Source organism: Callorhinchus milii, unplaced genomic scaffold (genome assembly GCF_018977255.1).
Source record: "Callorhinchus milii isolate IMCB2004 unplaced genomic scaffold, IMCB_Cmil_1.0 Scaffold4, whole genome shotgun sequence".
Lineage (NCBI taxonomy): Eukaryota > Metazoa > Chordata > Chondrichthyes > Chimaeriformes > Callorhinchidae > Callorhinchus > Callorhinchus milii.
In genome coordinates this window covers 75,590,883-75,610,733 of record NW_024704745.1, presented here as the reverse complement: position 1 = coordinate 75,610,733, position 19,851 = coordinate 75,590,883, and the positions used below count along the sequence as shown (strand labels likewise).

General features: G+C 44.8%; 1 protein-coding gene across 1 annotated transcript in view; it reads right to left on the bottom strand.

Annotated features, from left to right (window-relative positions):
• LOC103177232 (rho guanine nucleotide exchange factor 17) overlaps nucleotides 1-19,851 on the bottom strand; it is a 207,862-nt gene that overhangs the window by 22,110 nt on the left and 165,901 nt on the right. Inside the window, 3 exon segments of the mRNA XM_042334431.1 lie at nucleotides 1,176-1,226; nucleotides 2,083-2,259; nucleotides 19,158-19,250. Coding sequence (XP_042190365.1) covers nucleotides 1,176-1,226; nucleotides 2,083-2,259; nucleotides 19,158-19,250 — 321 coding nt within the window.

The following is a 19,851-nucleotide window of genomic DNA, read 5'->3' as shown; positions in this document are numbered from 1 at the left end:
GAACGCGGCAGCCAATTGCGCACAGCAGTGTCCCACAAACAGTCGTAGATTGAAAATGACCAATTTAATTATTGTTTTTGGGTTTTGGAGGGATTATTATTAGGCTCTGTGTGGAGTAAGGAAACTTGCCCAAGGTTTCGCCCTCTGCCTGGAATTGAACTCCGGTCTCTCGCTTGCAAAGCGAGTGCTCTAACCACTGAGCTACAGGACTCCACAATGTCCTCTGGTTTTACTATTCTGGACAAGTTGAAACAGCCTGTCATGATCTATATTGTTGCCCCTTTAGAATCTTAAAGACAGCAATCATGTCACCTCTCAATCTTCTCTTTTCCAGTGTGAACATGCCCAATTTACTTAGTCGCTCCTCATAGTCCAGTCCCTCCATTCCCTCAATCATTTTGGTTGCCCTCCTCTGTTTCTTCTCGATTTCCCCAATCTCCTTTTTGTACTGCGGCAGCCAGAACTGCACACAGTATTCTGTTTATGGTCTCACCATACTTGGAGTACTTATGTCCTACGAACAGTTATGAAGTGAATGTCCAATTTTTTTTTAAATCTGGGATGTTGTTGGCCAGGACACCGGAAGAAACTCCCCACTCTTTTCGAATAGTGCCATGGGATCTTTAACATCCACCTGAATAGGCAGACAGGACCTCAGTTTGACATCTCATCCAACGGTCAGCCCCCTTGATAATGTAACCTTACCCCAGCACTGCATTGGAATGTCATCCTGGACCATGAGGTCAAAGTCCCAACCAGGACTTGAACGCACACCTTTTGACCTAGAGATGAGAGTGCTACCAGCCGAGCCAGGCTGACACCTATAACAAGCATGATGCCCAATATCATTGTTAGTGTGGGTTGGTGTGTGTCAGCATAGTGATGTGCATGCACTGATGTGCTTGACAGTGGGGTCTCTATCCATGACCACGTGTGTGGCTGTAGAGTGATGACCTGTGTAGCTAAGCAATGACACACCAAGTGGAGAAATGTCAAGAGATTGTCCTTCGTTCTTTGAAAAGAAGATGAATGAAGTCCAGAGATCACCGAAATAGCTAAAATGGTGGTTTACATCCTAATTGAAGGCATCTGCAGCAATTTGCACAAGTTGAGCCCCTGAAAACCCTCCAAATTAACCATGTCCACATTCCGTATACTTTGCAGACTGTTCTTACCACTTCAATCACCATCTCCTGCCTTAAGAACTTCCTGTGAGGAACCAGAAGCTGTAGGAAAGAGTAACAAAATACCTTATTAGGGCACTCGGTAAAGCTCTAAGGACATAGTTGACAATCTGTATATGCAATTAACTTTACTTTACAATACGCAGGGAAACACCTATATCATTCTCACAGGAGGTATGGGAACATAAGGTAGTGCACAGGAAGGGCCATAGATCAGAGACAGATCTGGAATTTACAGTAAACAGATGGAACATCCATCAAATATAAGACCTGCACTTAAGGGAAATTCGGGACTGTACTGTCTTCTAATTTATGTTCGTTCAGACTTTTGGAAACAATATTAAATTCAGTCTTAACCTGGAAGGTGGTTTTGCGAACTTCTCAAAATCAGCTTCCAAGTCAAGAGTGAATTGAAGGAGTTCCAAAGTTCTGCACAATCTAAAACATTTTAGTCTTAAGAAAGAAAAGAATGTGCATTTTTACAGTAGCTCATCACACTGAAATGGAGACAAAACTCTTCACAGTAATTACTGTCAAGTGTCATGATTGTTTAGTAGGCACACACAATAGCTGTTTTGTGCACAGCAAGGTGTCACAAAAAAACCTTGTGGTAGATGAATGGCCTATTTAACCGGAGGTTTTGTTAGACAGGACACCAGGAGAAGCTCCCTTCTCATTTCAAATGGGGTCCTGGGATCTTTGACATCAATCTGAAAAACATGCAGGCGGGAACTTGGTTTAACGTCCTGTCCAAGGGCGGAAGCTACGACCATGGCTGTGCCAAATGGCTTGGTGTCAGGCTCCACCAATGTTAAACACTACCCCGCATGAAGAGTGCTATGTAAATCAAAGTTGCTGCAGTAGTAAACAGCATTTGCACCTCCTCGTGGATTCGCACGTCCATCATGCCCTCTATGTGGGATTCAATCTCCAGCAGGATGCGAGCCTCTTTCTCTGCCTCCTCTGCATTCTTCTTCCCCTTGTTTATCCTTTCGGCGAGCAGCTTGACATACCGCTGTGCTGCGAGCAGGCACGAGTGATCGGGGTGGTCCTCAGGCGTGTGTTTCAGTAGATCCTGTCAAGTAGAAAAGGAAACAAGTTTATAGGTCGCCGGTCATCTTATTGGCAACAACAAATTGCATTGATATAGTGCCTTTCACGTCAGGAGGACGATAATAATAATAAAAATGACCCTAGCATTTGATAGAATGCATTTCACATCAGGTGGATGTCTCAAAGCTCTTCATTGGATATAGGGTAAAGTGTAGTGATTATATTTTGTAAGCGAACATGGCAGCCAATTTTCCTACAGTGTTGTCCAACAAACAGCAAAGAAGTGAATGACCAATTTTATTTGGGGGACACGACCCACGACACTGGGCAGTCAGAAATTTGGACCTGAGCTGGGGGTTGGATTCAGGAGGGGGTGGAGGGCAGGAAGGGTAGGAGGATAGGAGTGAAAGGATAACCGAAGGCGCAGTCGAAGAGGAGGGTCTTGAGATGGACCTTGAAGGAGGCGAGGGAGGAAGTGAAGTGAAAGGACTGTAGGATTTCCCTTTATGTCTTATTCATCACTTCCAACTACGGAGGACTCCCCGAGCATTACGCAGGAGTGCCAACCTAAACTTGATGCGGGACTTCAACCCACAATCTTCTGACTCAGAGGTGTCAGGGCTACCTACTGAGCCAGGTAGTACAGCACAGAAGGAGGTCAGTCGGCCCTTTGCTTCAGGGCCAAGAAGGCGTCTGGAACCACAGGCAGATGTGATGTAATGCCTCAAGTAGAGGGGAGAGAGCTGGGAAGTCACAATCAACAACAACAACAAGATTACATTTGTATAGTGCCTTTCACGGCGGGAGGACGTCCCAAGGCGCTGGACAGAGTACAGCATTTCAGACCCGAGCTGGAGTAGGGGGGTGGGGGGGGGGGGGGAAGGGAGGGGAGGGGAAGGGGGGTGGCCGATGGCATGGTCGAAGAGGAGGGACTTGAGGCAGGACTTGAAGGAGTCTAAGGAGGGGGCGAGTCGGAGTGATTGGGGGATGGAATTCCAGAGGTTGGGGGCAGAGTGGCTGAAGGCTCTCCCGCCAATGGTGGGGCGGGTGGGTCCTGGGACATGGAGCAGCCCAGAGCCGGCTGAGAGGAGGGAACGGGCGGGCTGATAGGGGGTTAGGAGGTTGCAGAGGTAGGGTGGGGCGACGCCATGGAGGACTTTGTAGGTGAGGACCAGGATGTTGAACTGGATCCTTTGAAGACAGGGAGCCAATGGAGTCGGGCGAGAGTGGGGGAGATGGGGTCACGGAGTTTGGGGCAGGAGAAGACACGGGCTGCAGAGTTCTGGATTATCTGCAGCCTGTGGAGGGAGCAGTTGGGAAGGCCGACAAGCAGGAGTTTGCATAGTCGAGCCTGGAAGTGATGAAGGCATGAACAAGAGTGGGTGGGGGTGGGCCATGAAGGAGAGGTGATGTGGCGGTGGCTGTGGATGGGGCTGAGGTGGCTGAACGTATCCCCTTGATTTTAGATTCAAGGAAGTCCAGCATCTCCTCACAGTTGGAGTTTGAGGAGAGGATGGGCGAGGTATGGGAAGGTGGATGGAGGAGACAGTCAGTGGTGGTAAAGAGAAGCCTGGGGGTTGTCCTTTGCTTCCAAGATAACCTTGGAGTAAAAGGAGGATTTGGCAGAGGCAATATCGCAGTGGTAGGTCTTGGTGTGGTGAAGCCAGATCTGCCGATGGACCGTTAGTTTGGATTTGGTCCAGGCGAGTTCGGCAGCTCAGAGGAAAAGTATTCCAACTCACTGCTAAGTATCAGAATTAAACAAAAAAGAGGTTAAGCATGATTTATCATGTGCATAGATGTTGGGTCTTGGCTTTTTATGTTGCAATGTAGGATAGTTGTCTCTTATGCTGGCTTTAGACAAAAGAACAGTGTCGGCAAGTCATATTTTACTGGTATTTAGCTTGGCCAGCTCTAGGAGACCTGAATTTTGAAACCCATCACAGTGGCTGACCACTGTTATTGCTTCTGACCAGCAATATTGCTGCCCAAATGTCTGCTGTTATCAAAGTCATAGCTTCACTGGAGACTTATTGCTAACAGAGTTGTCAAAAACAAAAATAAAGGCTGAACTAGATCTCTGTTGTACTTTGGCCAATTTCATTCTTTGTTGATATCTATAAAAGGATTTGGTTTCCATCCCGTCTACCCATATGTCGGGCATTATTTTAAGATCCAACATTGTAGTCCAAATGTCCAAACTCCGAGCCAAAAAGAGATACAGTGAGAAAATGAGGGGAACAAATACGATTAAATGAATTATAAAATAATGGTAAAATGTGTTATGTGATGTGCTATTTGTGAAAATTATGCTGCATTTCTTAACCTTTACCCAATTGGAATATATACCATATAATAATAATAATCCTTGCATTTGATATAGCGCCTTATCACATCTTTGAGACGTCTCAAAGCGCTTCACAGAATATACTGTAAAGTGAATTGAATGTATATTTTGTGGGCGAAACGTCTCAACCAATTGAGCACAGCCACGTCCCACAAACAGTCATGGATTGAGTGACCAAATTATTATTATTATTCTTGTTTTGAAGGGATTATCATGTTTGCCCACAAATATACAGTCAATTCACTTTACAGTGTGTTCTGTGAAGCGCTTTGGGACGCCCTCCTGACGTGAAAAGCGCTATATCAAATGCAAGGATTATTATTATTATTATTATTATTATTACTCCCCGAAAAGCGATCCGCCCATCGACTAACAATTGGGTTCCTACTTACCACTAGGTAAACAGAGGCGTGTGGAGTCAGGAAACTTGCCCAACGTTTCACCCTGTCCAAGAATCGAACCCAGGTCTTTTTGCTTGCGAGGCAAGTGCTCTAACCACTAAGCTACAGGACTCCACAAATACTCCACGTACACGGTATATATAATACACACACACATTGGATTGCCATGACGATTAAAAAAACTTGAGGGGTTGAAGGAAAAAGTGACTAATCCAAAAAAATAAACAGGTCTCTCAAGGCAGATTTACTGAGGACATTACATCTCAAATGCATTTCGAATTTAGCATTTAGCATAATGATTAAATTAAACATCTAGCTGGAAGCTGCTGTAATCCCTTCATTCCTTCAAACAAATGACCTATATCCACACGTCTGATGCAAGGCAATCTGTCTGTTATTTTTACAAGGTCGCATACTGCATGTTAAATGGTATTACTTCAGCCTCTGTGGCTGCAGGTCAAGACATGTTCAGGCCAAATAGAAATGTTAGTTGAAGTGCTTTGTGGCAGAGCTGACACTAAGTACTGATTATAAAGGATGGCAATATACAAATCGTCTGGTTTCTGAGTCAGGCGGGTCTGCAGTATTCCAGGTCACTGCTGATGATAGCACAGCCCGCCTGGCTCAAGGGGAGACCAATCACTGGGAATAGGGAATCATCCCACTCAACAACAACAACAACAAGATTACATTTGTAAAGTGCCTTTCACGTCGGGAGGACGTCCCAAGGCGCTGGACAGAGTACAGCGTTTCAGACCCGAGCTGGGGTCAGGGGGAGGAGAAGGGAGGGGAAGGGAAGGGGGGTGGCTGATGGCATGGTCGAAGAGGAGGGTCTTGAGGCGGGACTTGAAGGAGTCTAAGGAGGGGCGAGGCGGAGTGATTGGGGGATGGAATTCCAGAGGTTGGGGGCAGAGTGGCTGAAGGCTCTCCTGCCAATGGTAGGTCAGGGGACGTGGAGCAGGCCAGAGCCGGCTGAGCGGAGGGAACGGGCAGGTTGCTAGGGGGTTAGGAGGTTGCAGAGGTAGGGAATTAGATAAGTGGGTTGCATGCCTCCAGGGGGAGAGTGCACATCCCATTCCAACAATCTATCCTTGGAATTTCCATGTCTAGGTGGGATGAATGGAATTCTCAGTTTGGTTTGGATACTCTTACGCACGGTGATGGGTTTCTCCATGTGCCAGACACACGGCCTCAAAGAAACAACACTGGACGTGAAGCCCAAAAATGATGTAATAAGTTACATGAAAATCTGCTGCATTCTATGGTTTAATTATCCTGATCGTTAGACAAAAGTTGGAAGGAGCTGACAGTTTTTATTCTCTCCCATCAGTTTCATTATACGAATGACAATGCTGTCACTCTGCATCTGGGCAAACTTTGGATTAGTGAAGTAATGTTTTCACAGTAATTTAATTTAAAAACATCACGGGATATTTATGCTTTTTTATTCCAAATAAAACATACATTTAACCTACAGTTACATTTGCCCGTTAGGATTTTTCTTTCCCACTAATGAGTAAAACAGACACAACCCTGAAACTGCTGAAGGTGCTTCCCAACTACTTCAAAGGCTTTCAGGTGATATAATAATAATCCTTGCATTTGATATAACGCCTTATCACGTCTTCGAGACGTCTCAAAGCGCTTCACAGAATATACTGTAAAGTGAATTGACTGTATATTTTGTGGGCGAAACGCGGCATCCAATTGCGCACAGCAGTGTCCCACAAACAGTGGTAGTTTGAGTGACCAATTTAATATATATTTTTTGAAGGCATTATTACCCCCAGAAAAGTGATCCGCCAATCAACTAACAACCGGATTCCTCCTTACTGCTGGGTAAACAGAGGTGTGTGGAGTAAGGAAACTTTCGCCCTGCCAGGAATTGAACCCCGGTCTCTGCTTGCGAGGCGAGTATTCTAACGACTGAGCTACGGGACTCCACTGATAGCCTGGTGCAGTGTCAGGTCGAGTGAGAAGGTTGTGGGTTGAAGCTACAAGTCGGGACTTGGAATCACATCGTCTAAAATCACACTCCAATGCAGTGCTTCAGGTGGGCTGCAATATTGGAGCTGCTGTCCTTCGGAGGGGACGTTAAACTGAAGTGCCGTCTGCTTGTTCAAGTGGACCAATTTCAGATTGGGCAACTGGGATGGATAAATGTGAATTAAAAAACAAAACAAATACGGAAATGTCTGACACATGGAAAACCACCACCATACTTAAGAGTATCCGAACCAGTCTGAGAATTCCACGTGTGTATTCCACATGCACATGGAAATTCCTGTGTCTGGATTGGAATGTGCACTCTCTCCCTTGAGGAAGGCCCCCTACTTATCTAATTCTGGAGAGCAATAGGTGCAGGTTGGCAAGAGCCAAGGCTCGGGAAACCCCAGAGTATGCGTTGGGGTACTGCTGGAGGTTAACCAGCGAAAACCACATGGCTAGCAAACTTTCCCGTTGCATAACGCCATTCACTGTATTTCTAAAAAATCTCATTTGCATCGGTTCTTTGCCGTGCAATGTGCCAATCAAATGATGAGTTGTGATCATTTCTTAACGGGTTTCTGGCACTCTGCCTCTGCTAAATTCATCGCTTCCAAGCAACAGCAACAAGCGTGAGTGGCGGGCTATGTAAAAGCATCGGTTATCTTTTTAATCAATGCAGCCGTCCCACATACAAGATAGCCAGAGAATATTATCATTGGCAGAGATCAACACATCGCATAGTTTTGCAATGATCGAGCTGGTGCTCGCTCATGTCTCTCAGCATCTGACAGTAATTACCCATCACTTGCCTTGCTCGGCATGGAACCCCACTCACTAAAGTCAATACAGTACAGTTCAATCAGACAGACAAGCAGCCCCTTGCAGGGCAGGAGCACTGCTGCTGAAACAAATAGGGCAAAGTAATTATAGTAACAGAAGTCACAGCGACTCAAGTTAAATAAACAAGTTGTCAACCTTTCGGCACCGCAAACCAGAGCAGTCTCAGCATTCGTTACCCTCTTCGTGGCAAAGACTGGACAAAATGGATTGATTTCTTGCACAGCAATGTTGAATTACCTTATATATCATAAGGACACAAGATCGTTTTGGATGAAGAAGGCCTCTTTGGCTCATCTCAGTCTTCCAGGATACTTAACCAACCTACCATCCTCCCAGTACAGAGTCAAGCTTTTGGTTAAATGTGTCCTGGCCTCAACCATTCTTCCTAGTAACTTATTCCAGTCATTAATTACAACAACAACTTGCACTTATATAGCGCCCCTCATGCAGGGAGGCGTCCCAGAGCGCTAATTACTCTCCCGGTAAAGGAATATTTCCTGGTGCTGGTCTTGAAAATGCCTTTATCCTGCAAAAAAAAATTCTTTCAACAAAGGGTCGTTCGCCCTCCAAGGCCGCGTAAATTTCAGCGAGGTTTCGAATGACGTCTGTTGGAAAGTCCCTGTGTGGACATTGGATGAGGATAGGATCATGCGCAGCCAGGATAACCTTGTTCCCCTTAACGTAGCCTGTGACACTCAGACTTTCAATCTCGAATGGAAACCCAGCCAAGTTGCGGCTGGGTCCTCAAATTCCACCTCGTCCTAGCCTGTAGGACCATCTTATCTTGAAATTTAATGTCAGGCTGAATCGTGGAACATTTTTAAATTCAGCCTTCACGTTGGGAGACATTTTTTCTTCTTAGGAACTGGGGGGTGGTGGAGGTGGTGGGGTGGGGTGGGCCAAGACTAGTCTGGTTGAGCTTTGAAACACGCTGCCCACACAATACTACAGGGGTCTGTTATGCCAATTGTGTAAACCATGTCTAACCACCTGCATTAAGCTTGTAAACGTGGTAATTATGCCATATGTGCAAACTATATGCAAATACACATGTTCAGAGGAAATGACAAGTGCCCCTGAGTTATGCAATTTATGAGTAGTGTAAAGCTTTGCACGACAGGGATTCAGCCAGTTTATTGGCTCCTGATCTGTTCACCACCTGCTGGTAGGTGCAATTGTGTAGGTATCGATAAAGTTGGAATTGGCTGTGATTCCCTTCTCTCGCACCCCTCTCACCCCAGCTCAGAAATAAAGAAAGGTCCATTTTGGCTTCTTCCAGTTTACAGTAGAAAGAAATATTGGTGGGCTTTCAGCCATTCCGCTCCTGCTCTCTGAAACTCCAACCCTCCGACTTGGTCCCGCCTCTTGTTCAAAGCCAGTATCAGGACGACTTTTTTTAAACGTGATTTTGGTCACGTTTCTCCTTTCCACCCCATTCGGCTCTCACTCGGACCTCGGGTGCCCAGACAACAATGTCAAACACACCGAGATGTCCTCCCGTCATGAAAGGCACTAAACAAATGTGAACTGTATTGCAGATTGGGGTGATTTCAGGTTTGAACACTTTATCTGTAATAATTTAGCCTACCTCAGCTAGGGAGGCGTTGGATGTGCTGCAACAACAACAACAAGATTTCATTTATAGAGCACCTTTCATGTCGGGAGGACGTCCCAAGGCACTGGACAGTTGGGTCAGGACCCGAGCAGGGGGGAAATGGTCAGGGTGAGGTGAGGGAAGGGAGGGAGCGAGGAGGGGGTAGAGGGTCGAGAGGGGAGCTGAAGGCACGGTCAAAGAGAAAGGTCTTGCGATCGGCCTTGAAGGAGGAAAGGGAGGAAGCAAAGCGAAGGCACTGGGGGATGGAGTTCCAGAGCCTGGGGCTGAGATGATGAAGGCTCACTTGATAGCACTCACACAATGCAATATCCACTGTATTTTATTGTATAAGAAAAACCCCTTTGAAAGAGGAGGGAGTGAGTGGGAGAAAATTAATGGACTGAAAAAAAAATGCATTAAAGATTTTATTTTGGATCTATTTATCTTCAGCTCCAGACTAAGCAGCCAGGTGACCTGAGATGTATTTTATGGACAGATGAGCAGCCGAGGAGTTGTGTCTCTCCTCTCACATCAAGAGCCAAGTTCTCCTGTCTGCCGCATGAATCCCATTTACTGGCAGTGACGAGGGCGTTAGTGTGTGTGATCCTTCGCAAAGAACAGCTAGTTCTCGTCTTCACAGGCAATGAAAAAAAACACTACATCCACATCATAACATAACCCACGTCTGTGACAGATTTAACTTTAATGGGTTAGTTAGGGTTTGAAAGCCCACACATTGGGAGTTTCAGAATGAAAGTCAGGCTCTCCCACAGTCTCAGCTCTCCGTGGGATGAGGGTTGTGAGTCAGCATTCAGAGTAGTGTTGCTGTGCTTTGCATCCAGCATCTCCTCATTCTAGACAACGTTAAGTATTTGAAAGAAGATTATCAGTCATTGTGAACCAGTTCTTATTGTGATATATTCTGTGAAGCGCTTTGAGACTTCTCAACGACGTGATAAGGTGCTATATCAAATGCAAGGATTACTATTATTTTTAAGAGGAAGACTTTACAGTGCAGTAAAGCCATTTGACCCATCTCTGAAAGTGTTAACAACAACAAGATTCCATTTATTGAGCGCCTTTCACGTCGGGAGGACGTCCCAAGGCGCTGTACAGTTGGGTCAGGACCCGAGCAGGGGGGAAATGGTCAGGGTGAGGGGAGGGAAGGGAGGGAGCGAGGAGGGGGTAGAGAGTCGAGAGGAGAGCTGAAGGCACGGTCAAAGAGAAAGGTCTTGAGACCGGCCTTGAAGGAGGAAAGGGAGGAGGCTGCGAAGGCACTGGGGGATAGAGTTCCAGAGCCTCGGGGCTGAGAGGCTGAAGGCCCGGCCACCGATGGTAGGGCGATTGGGGCGGGGGATGTGGAGCAGACCAGAGCCAGAGGAACGGAGGGTACGGGCAGGTAGGTAGGGGGATAGTAGGTCGGAGAGGTAGGAGGGAGCAAGGCCGTGAATTACCTTGTAGGTGAGGGTGAGGATCTTGAATTCGAGACCAAGAGACATACCTTCTTGTTAATCAGTTTCTCTATTTATTCACAATGGGACATTTGACCGATCTCTGAAAGAACTATTTACTCACTCCCATTTCTCTGCTCTTTCCTTATATACTTTCCCCCCCTTTTTTAAATAACAGATGAGACGTTAAACTGATGTCCAGTCTCCCTGCTCGAGTGGATGTTAAAGATTTTATGGCACTATTTGAAAAGAGAAGGGAGTTTCTCCTGGTGTCCTGGCCAATAATCCCCCAAATAAAATTGGTCATTCATTTCATTGTGGGATATTGCTGTGGCAAATTGGCTTTCGTGTTCACCCACAAAACATACAATTTGCATTATATCCTTTGAAGCGCTTTGAGACGTCCTCCTGACATGAAAGGCGCTATATCAAATGGGAATATTACTATTATTATTACAAAATACAATACAAAATGATATTTATATAGTGCCTTTCGTGTCAGGAGGATGTCCGAAGGCACCTGATATTGAGTATTAATATTTATTATTAATAAATAATAGTAATAATCAATAATAATTCCCTTTTAAAACCTGTTATGCTCTTAGCCTTAAGGTCATTGTCTTAAAATGTAAGATTGTGTAGAATTTTGGAAAAGTCTTAAATTCAGACTTAACTTGCACACCAGTTCTTAAAATGAAAATCCAGAGAGATAAACGAATTCCTCCCAGCGTTCTGGCCCACAACCACTCCCCCACCAACCCCCCCACCCCCCATCAATAAAATTGGTTGTTTACTTCATACCTGTTTGTGGGATATTGCTGTGTGCAAATTGACTGGAGTGTTCACCCACAAACACATCCACTGTACAGTAAATCCTGTGAAACACTTTGAGACATCCTCCCGATGTGACATGCAAGGATTATTATCATTAATATTGTTGTTATTATTATTGATAATAAAATGTTCTCTGAAAAACGGGCTTCCAAGCTAAGGTTGAATTAATTAATTTTCCAAAAATCTACCTGTTCTTAAATTTTGAGACAATGGGTAATGGATCTCTAAGCCGAAGAGATTTAAGCGCTCGTTCTCCTGGCTCCTCCCAGCGGAGCCATGACGATCTGTATCTCTTTGGTACTGATCTCACAGAATGCTTTGACCATATTTCGTGGTAATGTGGTCAATGTTCCCCTCATCGGATTCACCCACCAGCCATTCCCTGCACTCAGACTCAATAACACTGATATACACTGCACACAAAGGCTGGCTCTGGATCTGTCAAAGTCTCACTGATACAGTGACGGTCATTGTGTCTTTGATGAACAAACTATAACCACTTCCTGAGCATCTCAAATGTTTTTAAAAGACTCAATCTGTTTAATGCTCTTGCAATTTATGATCCTGGTTTTGTCTGAAAGTTCTCGCTGTTTCCATTGGTTTGACCTTGGCAATACTGTTTCCTTGGGGACTTTATGTCTGTAAAGCCTGATTTCTGCCTAGACTTTTGGCAACAGTGTTATCAACTGGCTCCATGATGCAAAGACAGGCGTCTTAGTTTCTGTGCGGAGTGGGGTTCGTGGAGGAGAGCAGCGTAAGTATTTTGCTGATGTTTTTTTCCCCTCTTCGCCTTGCACCTTCTTTCCCTGTTCTTCCAAACCCTCTTTAAAAAAGTATCCCTTTGGCTGTGGCTCTTTGACAATACATTACCTTCAAATCCTCTTCCCTCCCCTGCTCAGTGATCCCATGTCACCGTGAAGCACTACAAGACATTCATCTTACATGCAGGCGGTTTTATTACAAGTTATATTTGTTTTTCGCAAATACTGCAGTTTATAAATCTTGCAATTGTTATAGTGACTTATCATATCGTTGCAACGTCTCAAAGCGCTTCACAGGGTTTACTGTGATCTTCAGAAGTTCGCCTGCAAATACATTTTGTAGGGAAATATATATTTGTAGGCGAACATGTGAAGAACACGTAATTCATCAGTGGGAACTCATCCTCTTATAATTTACTAGATCTAGCACATGTCAACAACAACAAATTGCATTTATATAGGGCCTTTCACGTCAGTAGGATCTCCCAAAACGCTGGACAGTCAAGGGTTTGCACCCGAGTTGCGCGTTGGGAGTTAAGAGGAGTGGAGGGCAAGAGGTTTGGTGGTAGGAAGATGACCGAAGGCGTCATTGAAGAGGAGGGTCTTGAGATGGGCCTTGAAGGAGGCAAGGGAGGGGCAGGGTAGTGGGGCTCCAGGATGAAGTTCTAGAGGGTGGAGGCAGATTGGCTGAAGGCCCAACTAGTGATGGTGGAATGGGCAGGGTGGGGGATGTGGAGCAAGCTAGTGCCCGCCGAGCAGAGAGCGCAGACAAGTTGGTAGGGTTTTAGGAGGTCACAGAGGCATAGGGTAGAGCAAGAGCGATTTAATGGTGAGGACAAGGATTCTAAACATGATCTTTTGTCAATCACCACTAGAGCTCTTTTCATTACGCATTTAGAATAGGCAATCCAATCAGAACCACTGATGTTTATGTAGAAACTTTTGCACAAAATAAATACCTTGAAGTATTTTACAGAATTCGATAAATTACAAACAAATTGAACCTCACATTTGGCGCTAGATAGTGGATCACTGATCACAGAGAACCGTGGAGCTTGAAGAACGAATGTTTGCCTCATTTATTTAGTTGACGATCAAGCACTTTGTTCATCAAATACAAATGAGTCTCGCTGGATCAGTGAGGCTTGACAGATCTGAAGACTGCCTTTTGTTGGGAAGTTCTTCAGCATCTGAGTTATTCAGTTCTCAAATAATCCTTACATTTGATATTGTGCCTTTCATGTCGGGTGGACATCACAGAATAGACTGTAAAGTGTATTTAATGGGAAAATGCAGCAGTCAATTAGCACACAGCAATAAGGTGCTCACTCATTTACTTCCCCCTCACCCTCAATTTGTGTCCTCCAATCGACTAAGAAATGGGTTCCTAATTACTGCTAGGTAAACAGAGGCGTGTGGAGTAAGGAAATTTGCCCAACATTTCGCCCTGCCGGGAAGAGAACCCATATGCTCTGGCCTCCTGCTTGTCCCTCGTCCCCTCTGCTCCACCATCCTCGGATCCACTTTAAGCCACGACACCCCAAAGTTTTGGAACTCTCTCCTCCAATCCTTCCCCCTTGCCCCCTACTTCCTCTCCTTTAGACCACAACTGAACACCTTCCTCTTCGACCATGATTACAGTTATATCCTCCCTCCTTCGTCTCAGCGTCAGGCACCACCACTATAAAGGGCACCAAGACGCTGCCCTGCGTTAAGGGTGCTATAGCAATGCAAGTTGTTATTGTTTAATTGCTTCCTTACTTCCTGGTAGTGGGTTAACTTAACAGCTCCACATTCCTGGCAAACATAGGAACGGGAGGTTCCTGGCAAATCCAAGAATCCATTCAATCTTCCCAACATGTTCCTGATAACATGCTGCCTGTAATTATTCGCCTGTCTTGGCCAACTGGAAATATGAGGATCATCTTGTATTTACACAGAGCCGCACTTGAATAAAAGCCATAGTGTTCTACCATTGATCTTGTCATTTTTTTCTGGACATTGTTAAACATTTGTTATCCAGGGGACGCTTTGGCCACACTTGGCAGCACTTGGGCAATCTGGAATTTCTGGAACAAGCTAAGCTAAGACTGTTCCAAATCCTCTGTCAAACATCTGCCAAGCTGTCTAACTATGCACTTTGGATCACAGCACGAACATTTACAAAGTGCTTTATTCCTCTTTTTGTTTAAAACAAACAAACCTAAAAGTTCTGAGGCCAACACTTTGAGTTATAATAATAATCATATTAATCCTTGGATTTGATATAGCACCTCATCACGAGGTTGAGACATCTCAAAGAGCTTCACAGAATGTTCTGTAAAGTGAATTGACTGTTTATTTTATGGGTGAAACCCAGCAGCCAATTGTGCACAGCAATGTCCCACAAACAGTCGTGGATTGAGTGACCAATTTTTTTAAGAGATTGTTACCTCCAGAAAGCAATCCACCAATCGACTAACAACTGGATTCCTACTTACTGCTGGGTAAACAGACGTATGTGGAGTAAGGAAACCTCCCTAAGATTTTCCCCTGCCCAGGAATCGAACGTAGGTCCTCTCGCTTGCGAGGTGAGTGCTCGAACTAATTCCAATTGGTTTGAACTCAAATTCCACAATGGATTCTTAATAGAGCTGCCAATCCATCCATTCATCTAAGGGTTAGCAACATGTTAGGTGATGACAACTAAAGTCAGCCAAACCCCTGAATTGTACCTGTGGGCAGTACCTGTTCACTGCCACTAGATGTCTGTGTTGCACTGTGTTTAAGACTCATCAAAAATTAAAAGAAAGGCTTCCTTGCACTTGATATAGCGCCTTTACAAGTCATTGAGATGTCTTAAAATGCTTCACAGAATATATTGTAAAGTGGATTGAATGTGGCAGCTAATTGCGCCCAGCAGTGTCCCACAAGCAGTCACGGATTTGAGTGACCAATTCTAAATAAAGAATTTAAATGAATGTCAATGACTCAATCTGAATCCAAATATAACCACATAAGGAAGAACAGTGCAGGAGGATGGCAACAGAGGAGTGATGCACGGGGAGGGGTGGGAGGAGATGAAGATGAGATTAGGAGCATGCACAGGCAGGCATTCCTTCCAGTGAAGCAGCTCAACATAAACAGGAACTCCATATTTACAGAAACTGGAATAAATGAAACACAAGTGAATTCCAGATGCTCAATGTTTGCAACATTTACCCTGGCAACATGAAGCCAGATCGCCCAGTCTGCTCACTGATCCAGTTCCCTTTATAGCAACAACACGATTACATGTGTATAGCGCCTTTCACGTCGGGAGGACGTCCCAAGGCGCTGGACAGAGTACAGCATTTCACACCCGAGCTGGGGTCAGGGGGGGGAGAAAGGGAGGGGAGGGGATGGCCAATGGCATGGTCGAAGAGGAGGGTTTTGAGACGGGATTTGAAAGAGGCTAAGGAGGGGGTGAGGCGGAGTGATTGGGGGGATGGAATTCTAGAGGTTGTGGGCAGAGTGGCTGAAGGTTCTCCCGCCAATGGTGGGGCGGGTGGGTCGGGGGACGTGGAGCAGGTCAGAGCCGGCTGAGCGGAGGGAGCGGGCGGATTGGTAGGGGTTAGGAGGTCACAGAGGTAGGGTGGGGCGAGGCCATGGAAGGCTTTGTAGGTGAGGACCAGGATTTTGAACTGGATCCTCTGAAGCATAGAGAGCCAATGCAGTCGGGCGAGACTGGGGGAGATGCGGTCACAGAGTTTTGTGCGGGAGAGGACACGGGCTGCAGTGTTTTGGGTTATCTGCAGCCTGTGGAGGGAGGAGTTGGGAAGGCCGACAAGCAGGGCATTTGCATGGTCGAGCCTGGAGGTGACGAAGGCATGAACAAAAGTTTCAGCGGCCTGAGTGGCAGAGAACAGAGAGCAAGAAGTGAGTGTGAAATAGATATATATATATATTCCCAATATAATACAGACATTCATGATGAATAATATCCCAACTAGTGCTAAAACCCCCACAAAATACAGTCATACAACTTTAGAATAATATAATAATGATCCTTACATTTTATGAAGCATCTTATCACATCATTGAGACATGTCAAAGTGCTTCACAGTATATACTGTAAGCTGATACGACTGTTTGTATTTTGTAAGAGAAAACTTTGCCGTATATCCTGTGAAGCGCTTTGAGACGTCTCGACGATGTGATAAGGCGCTATATCAAATGCAAGGATTATTGTTATGTTATTATAACAGGACTTGAGTGCCCATCAGCTCTTCTTCGCCTACGTGCCACTAATGTCACTTCCTGTGTGCCATGCATTACTACACAGTGCGGATTCTTCACATGTGAGACTGGCTAATATATACTGAAAGTACAAAGTTCCCAAAATATCATGCCCCTCCCCACCAAAAAAAATCACAGAACAAGCAGGAGAGTGAGCGAGAGTAGGAGCCCTGAATGAGTTTGTCTTTCCATAAATGGCGCCGGGGTCAACTATGGCCCTGGAGCCAAACACAGCACCACTACTGAGTTGAGATCAGCCAACTCACATCTCACTACCTCTACCAATTGCAGGGCAGGTGAGTACAGTTCTCATCACCCTTATTCCACCGAGATGGAATCTCTTGTTGACTGTGGGCACATTCCTTAATTGTCTTTCAACAGCCCAGTCTGCTTTGTCAAATCTTTCTGGGCACCTAACACACTGGTTAACCTGCTGATGCTGATAATATAACAGCATCGGAAGCTTGTTTAAGGCCACAACACCCCACCCACACTCGAACCCAACAAAGAGCTCAGGAGGCTGTACTGACGCACTTTGGGACATCCTCCTGACGTGAAAGGCACCATACAAATGTTGTTGTTGTTGACACACCTGAGCGAAATTCTTAATTTAGGCCGGTATAAAGTGGTTCAGCTGCCGGGGTCTCTGACTGTGAGGGTCTCTTCACCTGCGGTCAGACCCATCACAGCCAAAGCCAAACACTGCTTTGGAATATATATCTTTATATATATAATACATCTATTTCACACTCACTTCTTACTTTGTGCTCCCTCTTCTCTCTCTCTCTCTCTCTCTCTATTTCACATTCACTTTCTCCACTCTCTGCAGCCTTTCACAGTGTTTAACACTTAGGCCCTTAAGAACAGCTCCACTCGCTCTGTCATTCAAACTGATTGCTCCGATGGGATACGAATCAAAATAACTGCTGTGTTAAGCTCGTTTAAAGCATATCATAACTTGTTTACCTTCACTTACATTCAGCCCTATGGCTTAGCTGGTGCTGTGTGTTCATGCGGGAAAACGTGCGTGGAATGCTGAGTGAAGATCGGCATTCAGCCACAGGGAATTGATCCAGAATAAGACAGGAAATATGTGTGGAGCCATGCCAGGCAGGAGCAGCGTGGCAATGATCATGGATTGGGATCTTTCAGATCTTTAGGGAAGATTCCAGAGGCCTGAAATAATCTTTGCCTTAAGACCCAGCCTTCCTCAGCTATCTAAAAAACGCAAGGTGGTGGAGTAGTTTGGAAAATTCTTAAAGTCAGTCTCAATTTGGAAAATGGGTTTATAAAAGTATTCTAATGATAATAATCCTTGCATTTGGTATAGTGCCTTATCATACCATTGAGATGTCTCAAAGCAAAGCGCTTCACAGGATTTATTGTAAAGTGTATGACGGTAATTTGTAGGCAAACGCAATAGTCGATTTGCGCGCAGCAATGTCCCACAAACAGCCATGAAATGAATGACTAATTTAGTCTGGGAGATTGTTGGCAAAGAAACAAATGAGAAACTTCCTTCTCTTTTCAAATAGTGCCATGGGATCTTTAACATTCACCTGAACAGCAGACAGGAACTTGATTTAACATCTCCTTTGAAGGCTGGCACCTCTAATACAGCGCTCCTCCAGCACCATATTGGAATATCAGCCAAGACTCTAAGTTCCAGTTCCTGATGTGAGGTTTGATCCCGCAATCTTATGACTCAGGCGCGAGCTCCACGTTGACCCCTGGCTATTAAAAAGAACCAGCGTCTGAATTAAGACTGAAGAGAATTTTCCAAAATTTAGCATACACAAATATCCGTCCTTTGTTGAGAGAATAAACCGAGACTCTGTCTGGACCTGTTTAAGTGGAACGGTAAAGATCCCATGAACCAATTTGAAAAGAAAAGGGATTTCTCCCAGTGTCCTGTCTTTACAGAATATACTGAAAGTGGATTGACCGTGTTTTTTGCAGTTTACTCATTTTTAGATATTTACCTGGTTCCCTCCAGAAAGCTAATATTGATTCTGCTTCAAGCACCTGCAGGGCATTCCATATCCTAACAATTCTGGGTGGAAAATAAATTCCTCCGAATCTCACCATTTGCTTGTGATGTTAAATTGATGTCCTCTAGTCACCTCCTCCTGTTCCTAGGTCCACATCACAAGGAATCAACCTATCTTTTATCAGATAATCATGGGCAATGCTAGACTGCATGATTATATAATACAACATAATTCACATTCATATAACTCCTTTCACATCGGGAAGCGATTTGAAAGTTGATTTACCTCCCAACTTGAGAGACGCTACACAAATGTAATTTGTTATTTGTTGGTACCTCAAAGTGATTTACACAGTTCACTTGGCAACCGAGCTGGAGAGAGGAGGGAAGTGTATTGGGGAGAAGAAGAGTTATACGATTAGGGTTAAACGTGTGCTGTACAGTCCTCTGGTTTACCTTTATCAGAAGCTCATAGCGTGGAATTCGCTGGACTGGTTTGATCATCAAGTCAGACAGTGCTTGCTTTTCCTTGTTCTCTCTCATACATTGCTGCAAAGTAAGAACATTAAGATGTAAAAGAAGTCATAGCCCTGAGTGCATACAAGCCCTGGGCTCTGGAATTCTACCCAGTCTTAACCCTTGGGTTAAAAAAAAATGCTTAAAGTTTAAAATCACCCGGAATTGTACTGAATTCTTCTTCAGTTCAGAAGCCCAATTTTCAGCATTTCTCAAAAAGAACCAGCGTCCAAAGTAAAATTACATTAAAGAATATTTCCCAGTTCAATCTTAGATTTTAGGACAAAATGATCCTGCGACAGGCTAAGACTAGGTGAAATTTCAGGCCTTCTGAGATCAATATCCATAGTAAACGCTCCTCAGGACAAAAATCGAAAGTCGCTGCGAACACACAGAAGGTCAGGCAGCATCTATGGAGAGAGGAAAATGAGTTAACATTTCAGGTCGATGACCTTTTGCCAGAACTGACTGCTCAGGACATCCTACTTCAATTCAATTAATGCAATATTTTCAGATCAATCTATTTCTCAACACTTTATTATGAGTAGAATACTTTTGGACAGAGAATATTTCATATTCTGGTTGATTTTTCAAATGTTTATCCTCCCTTTCCAATTACTAAAAGCTTTTGTTA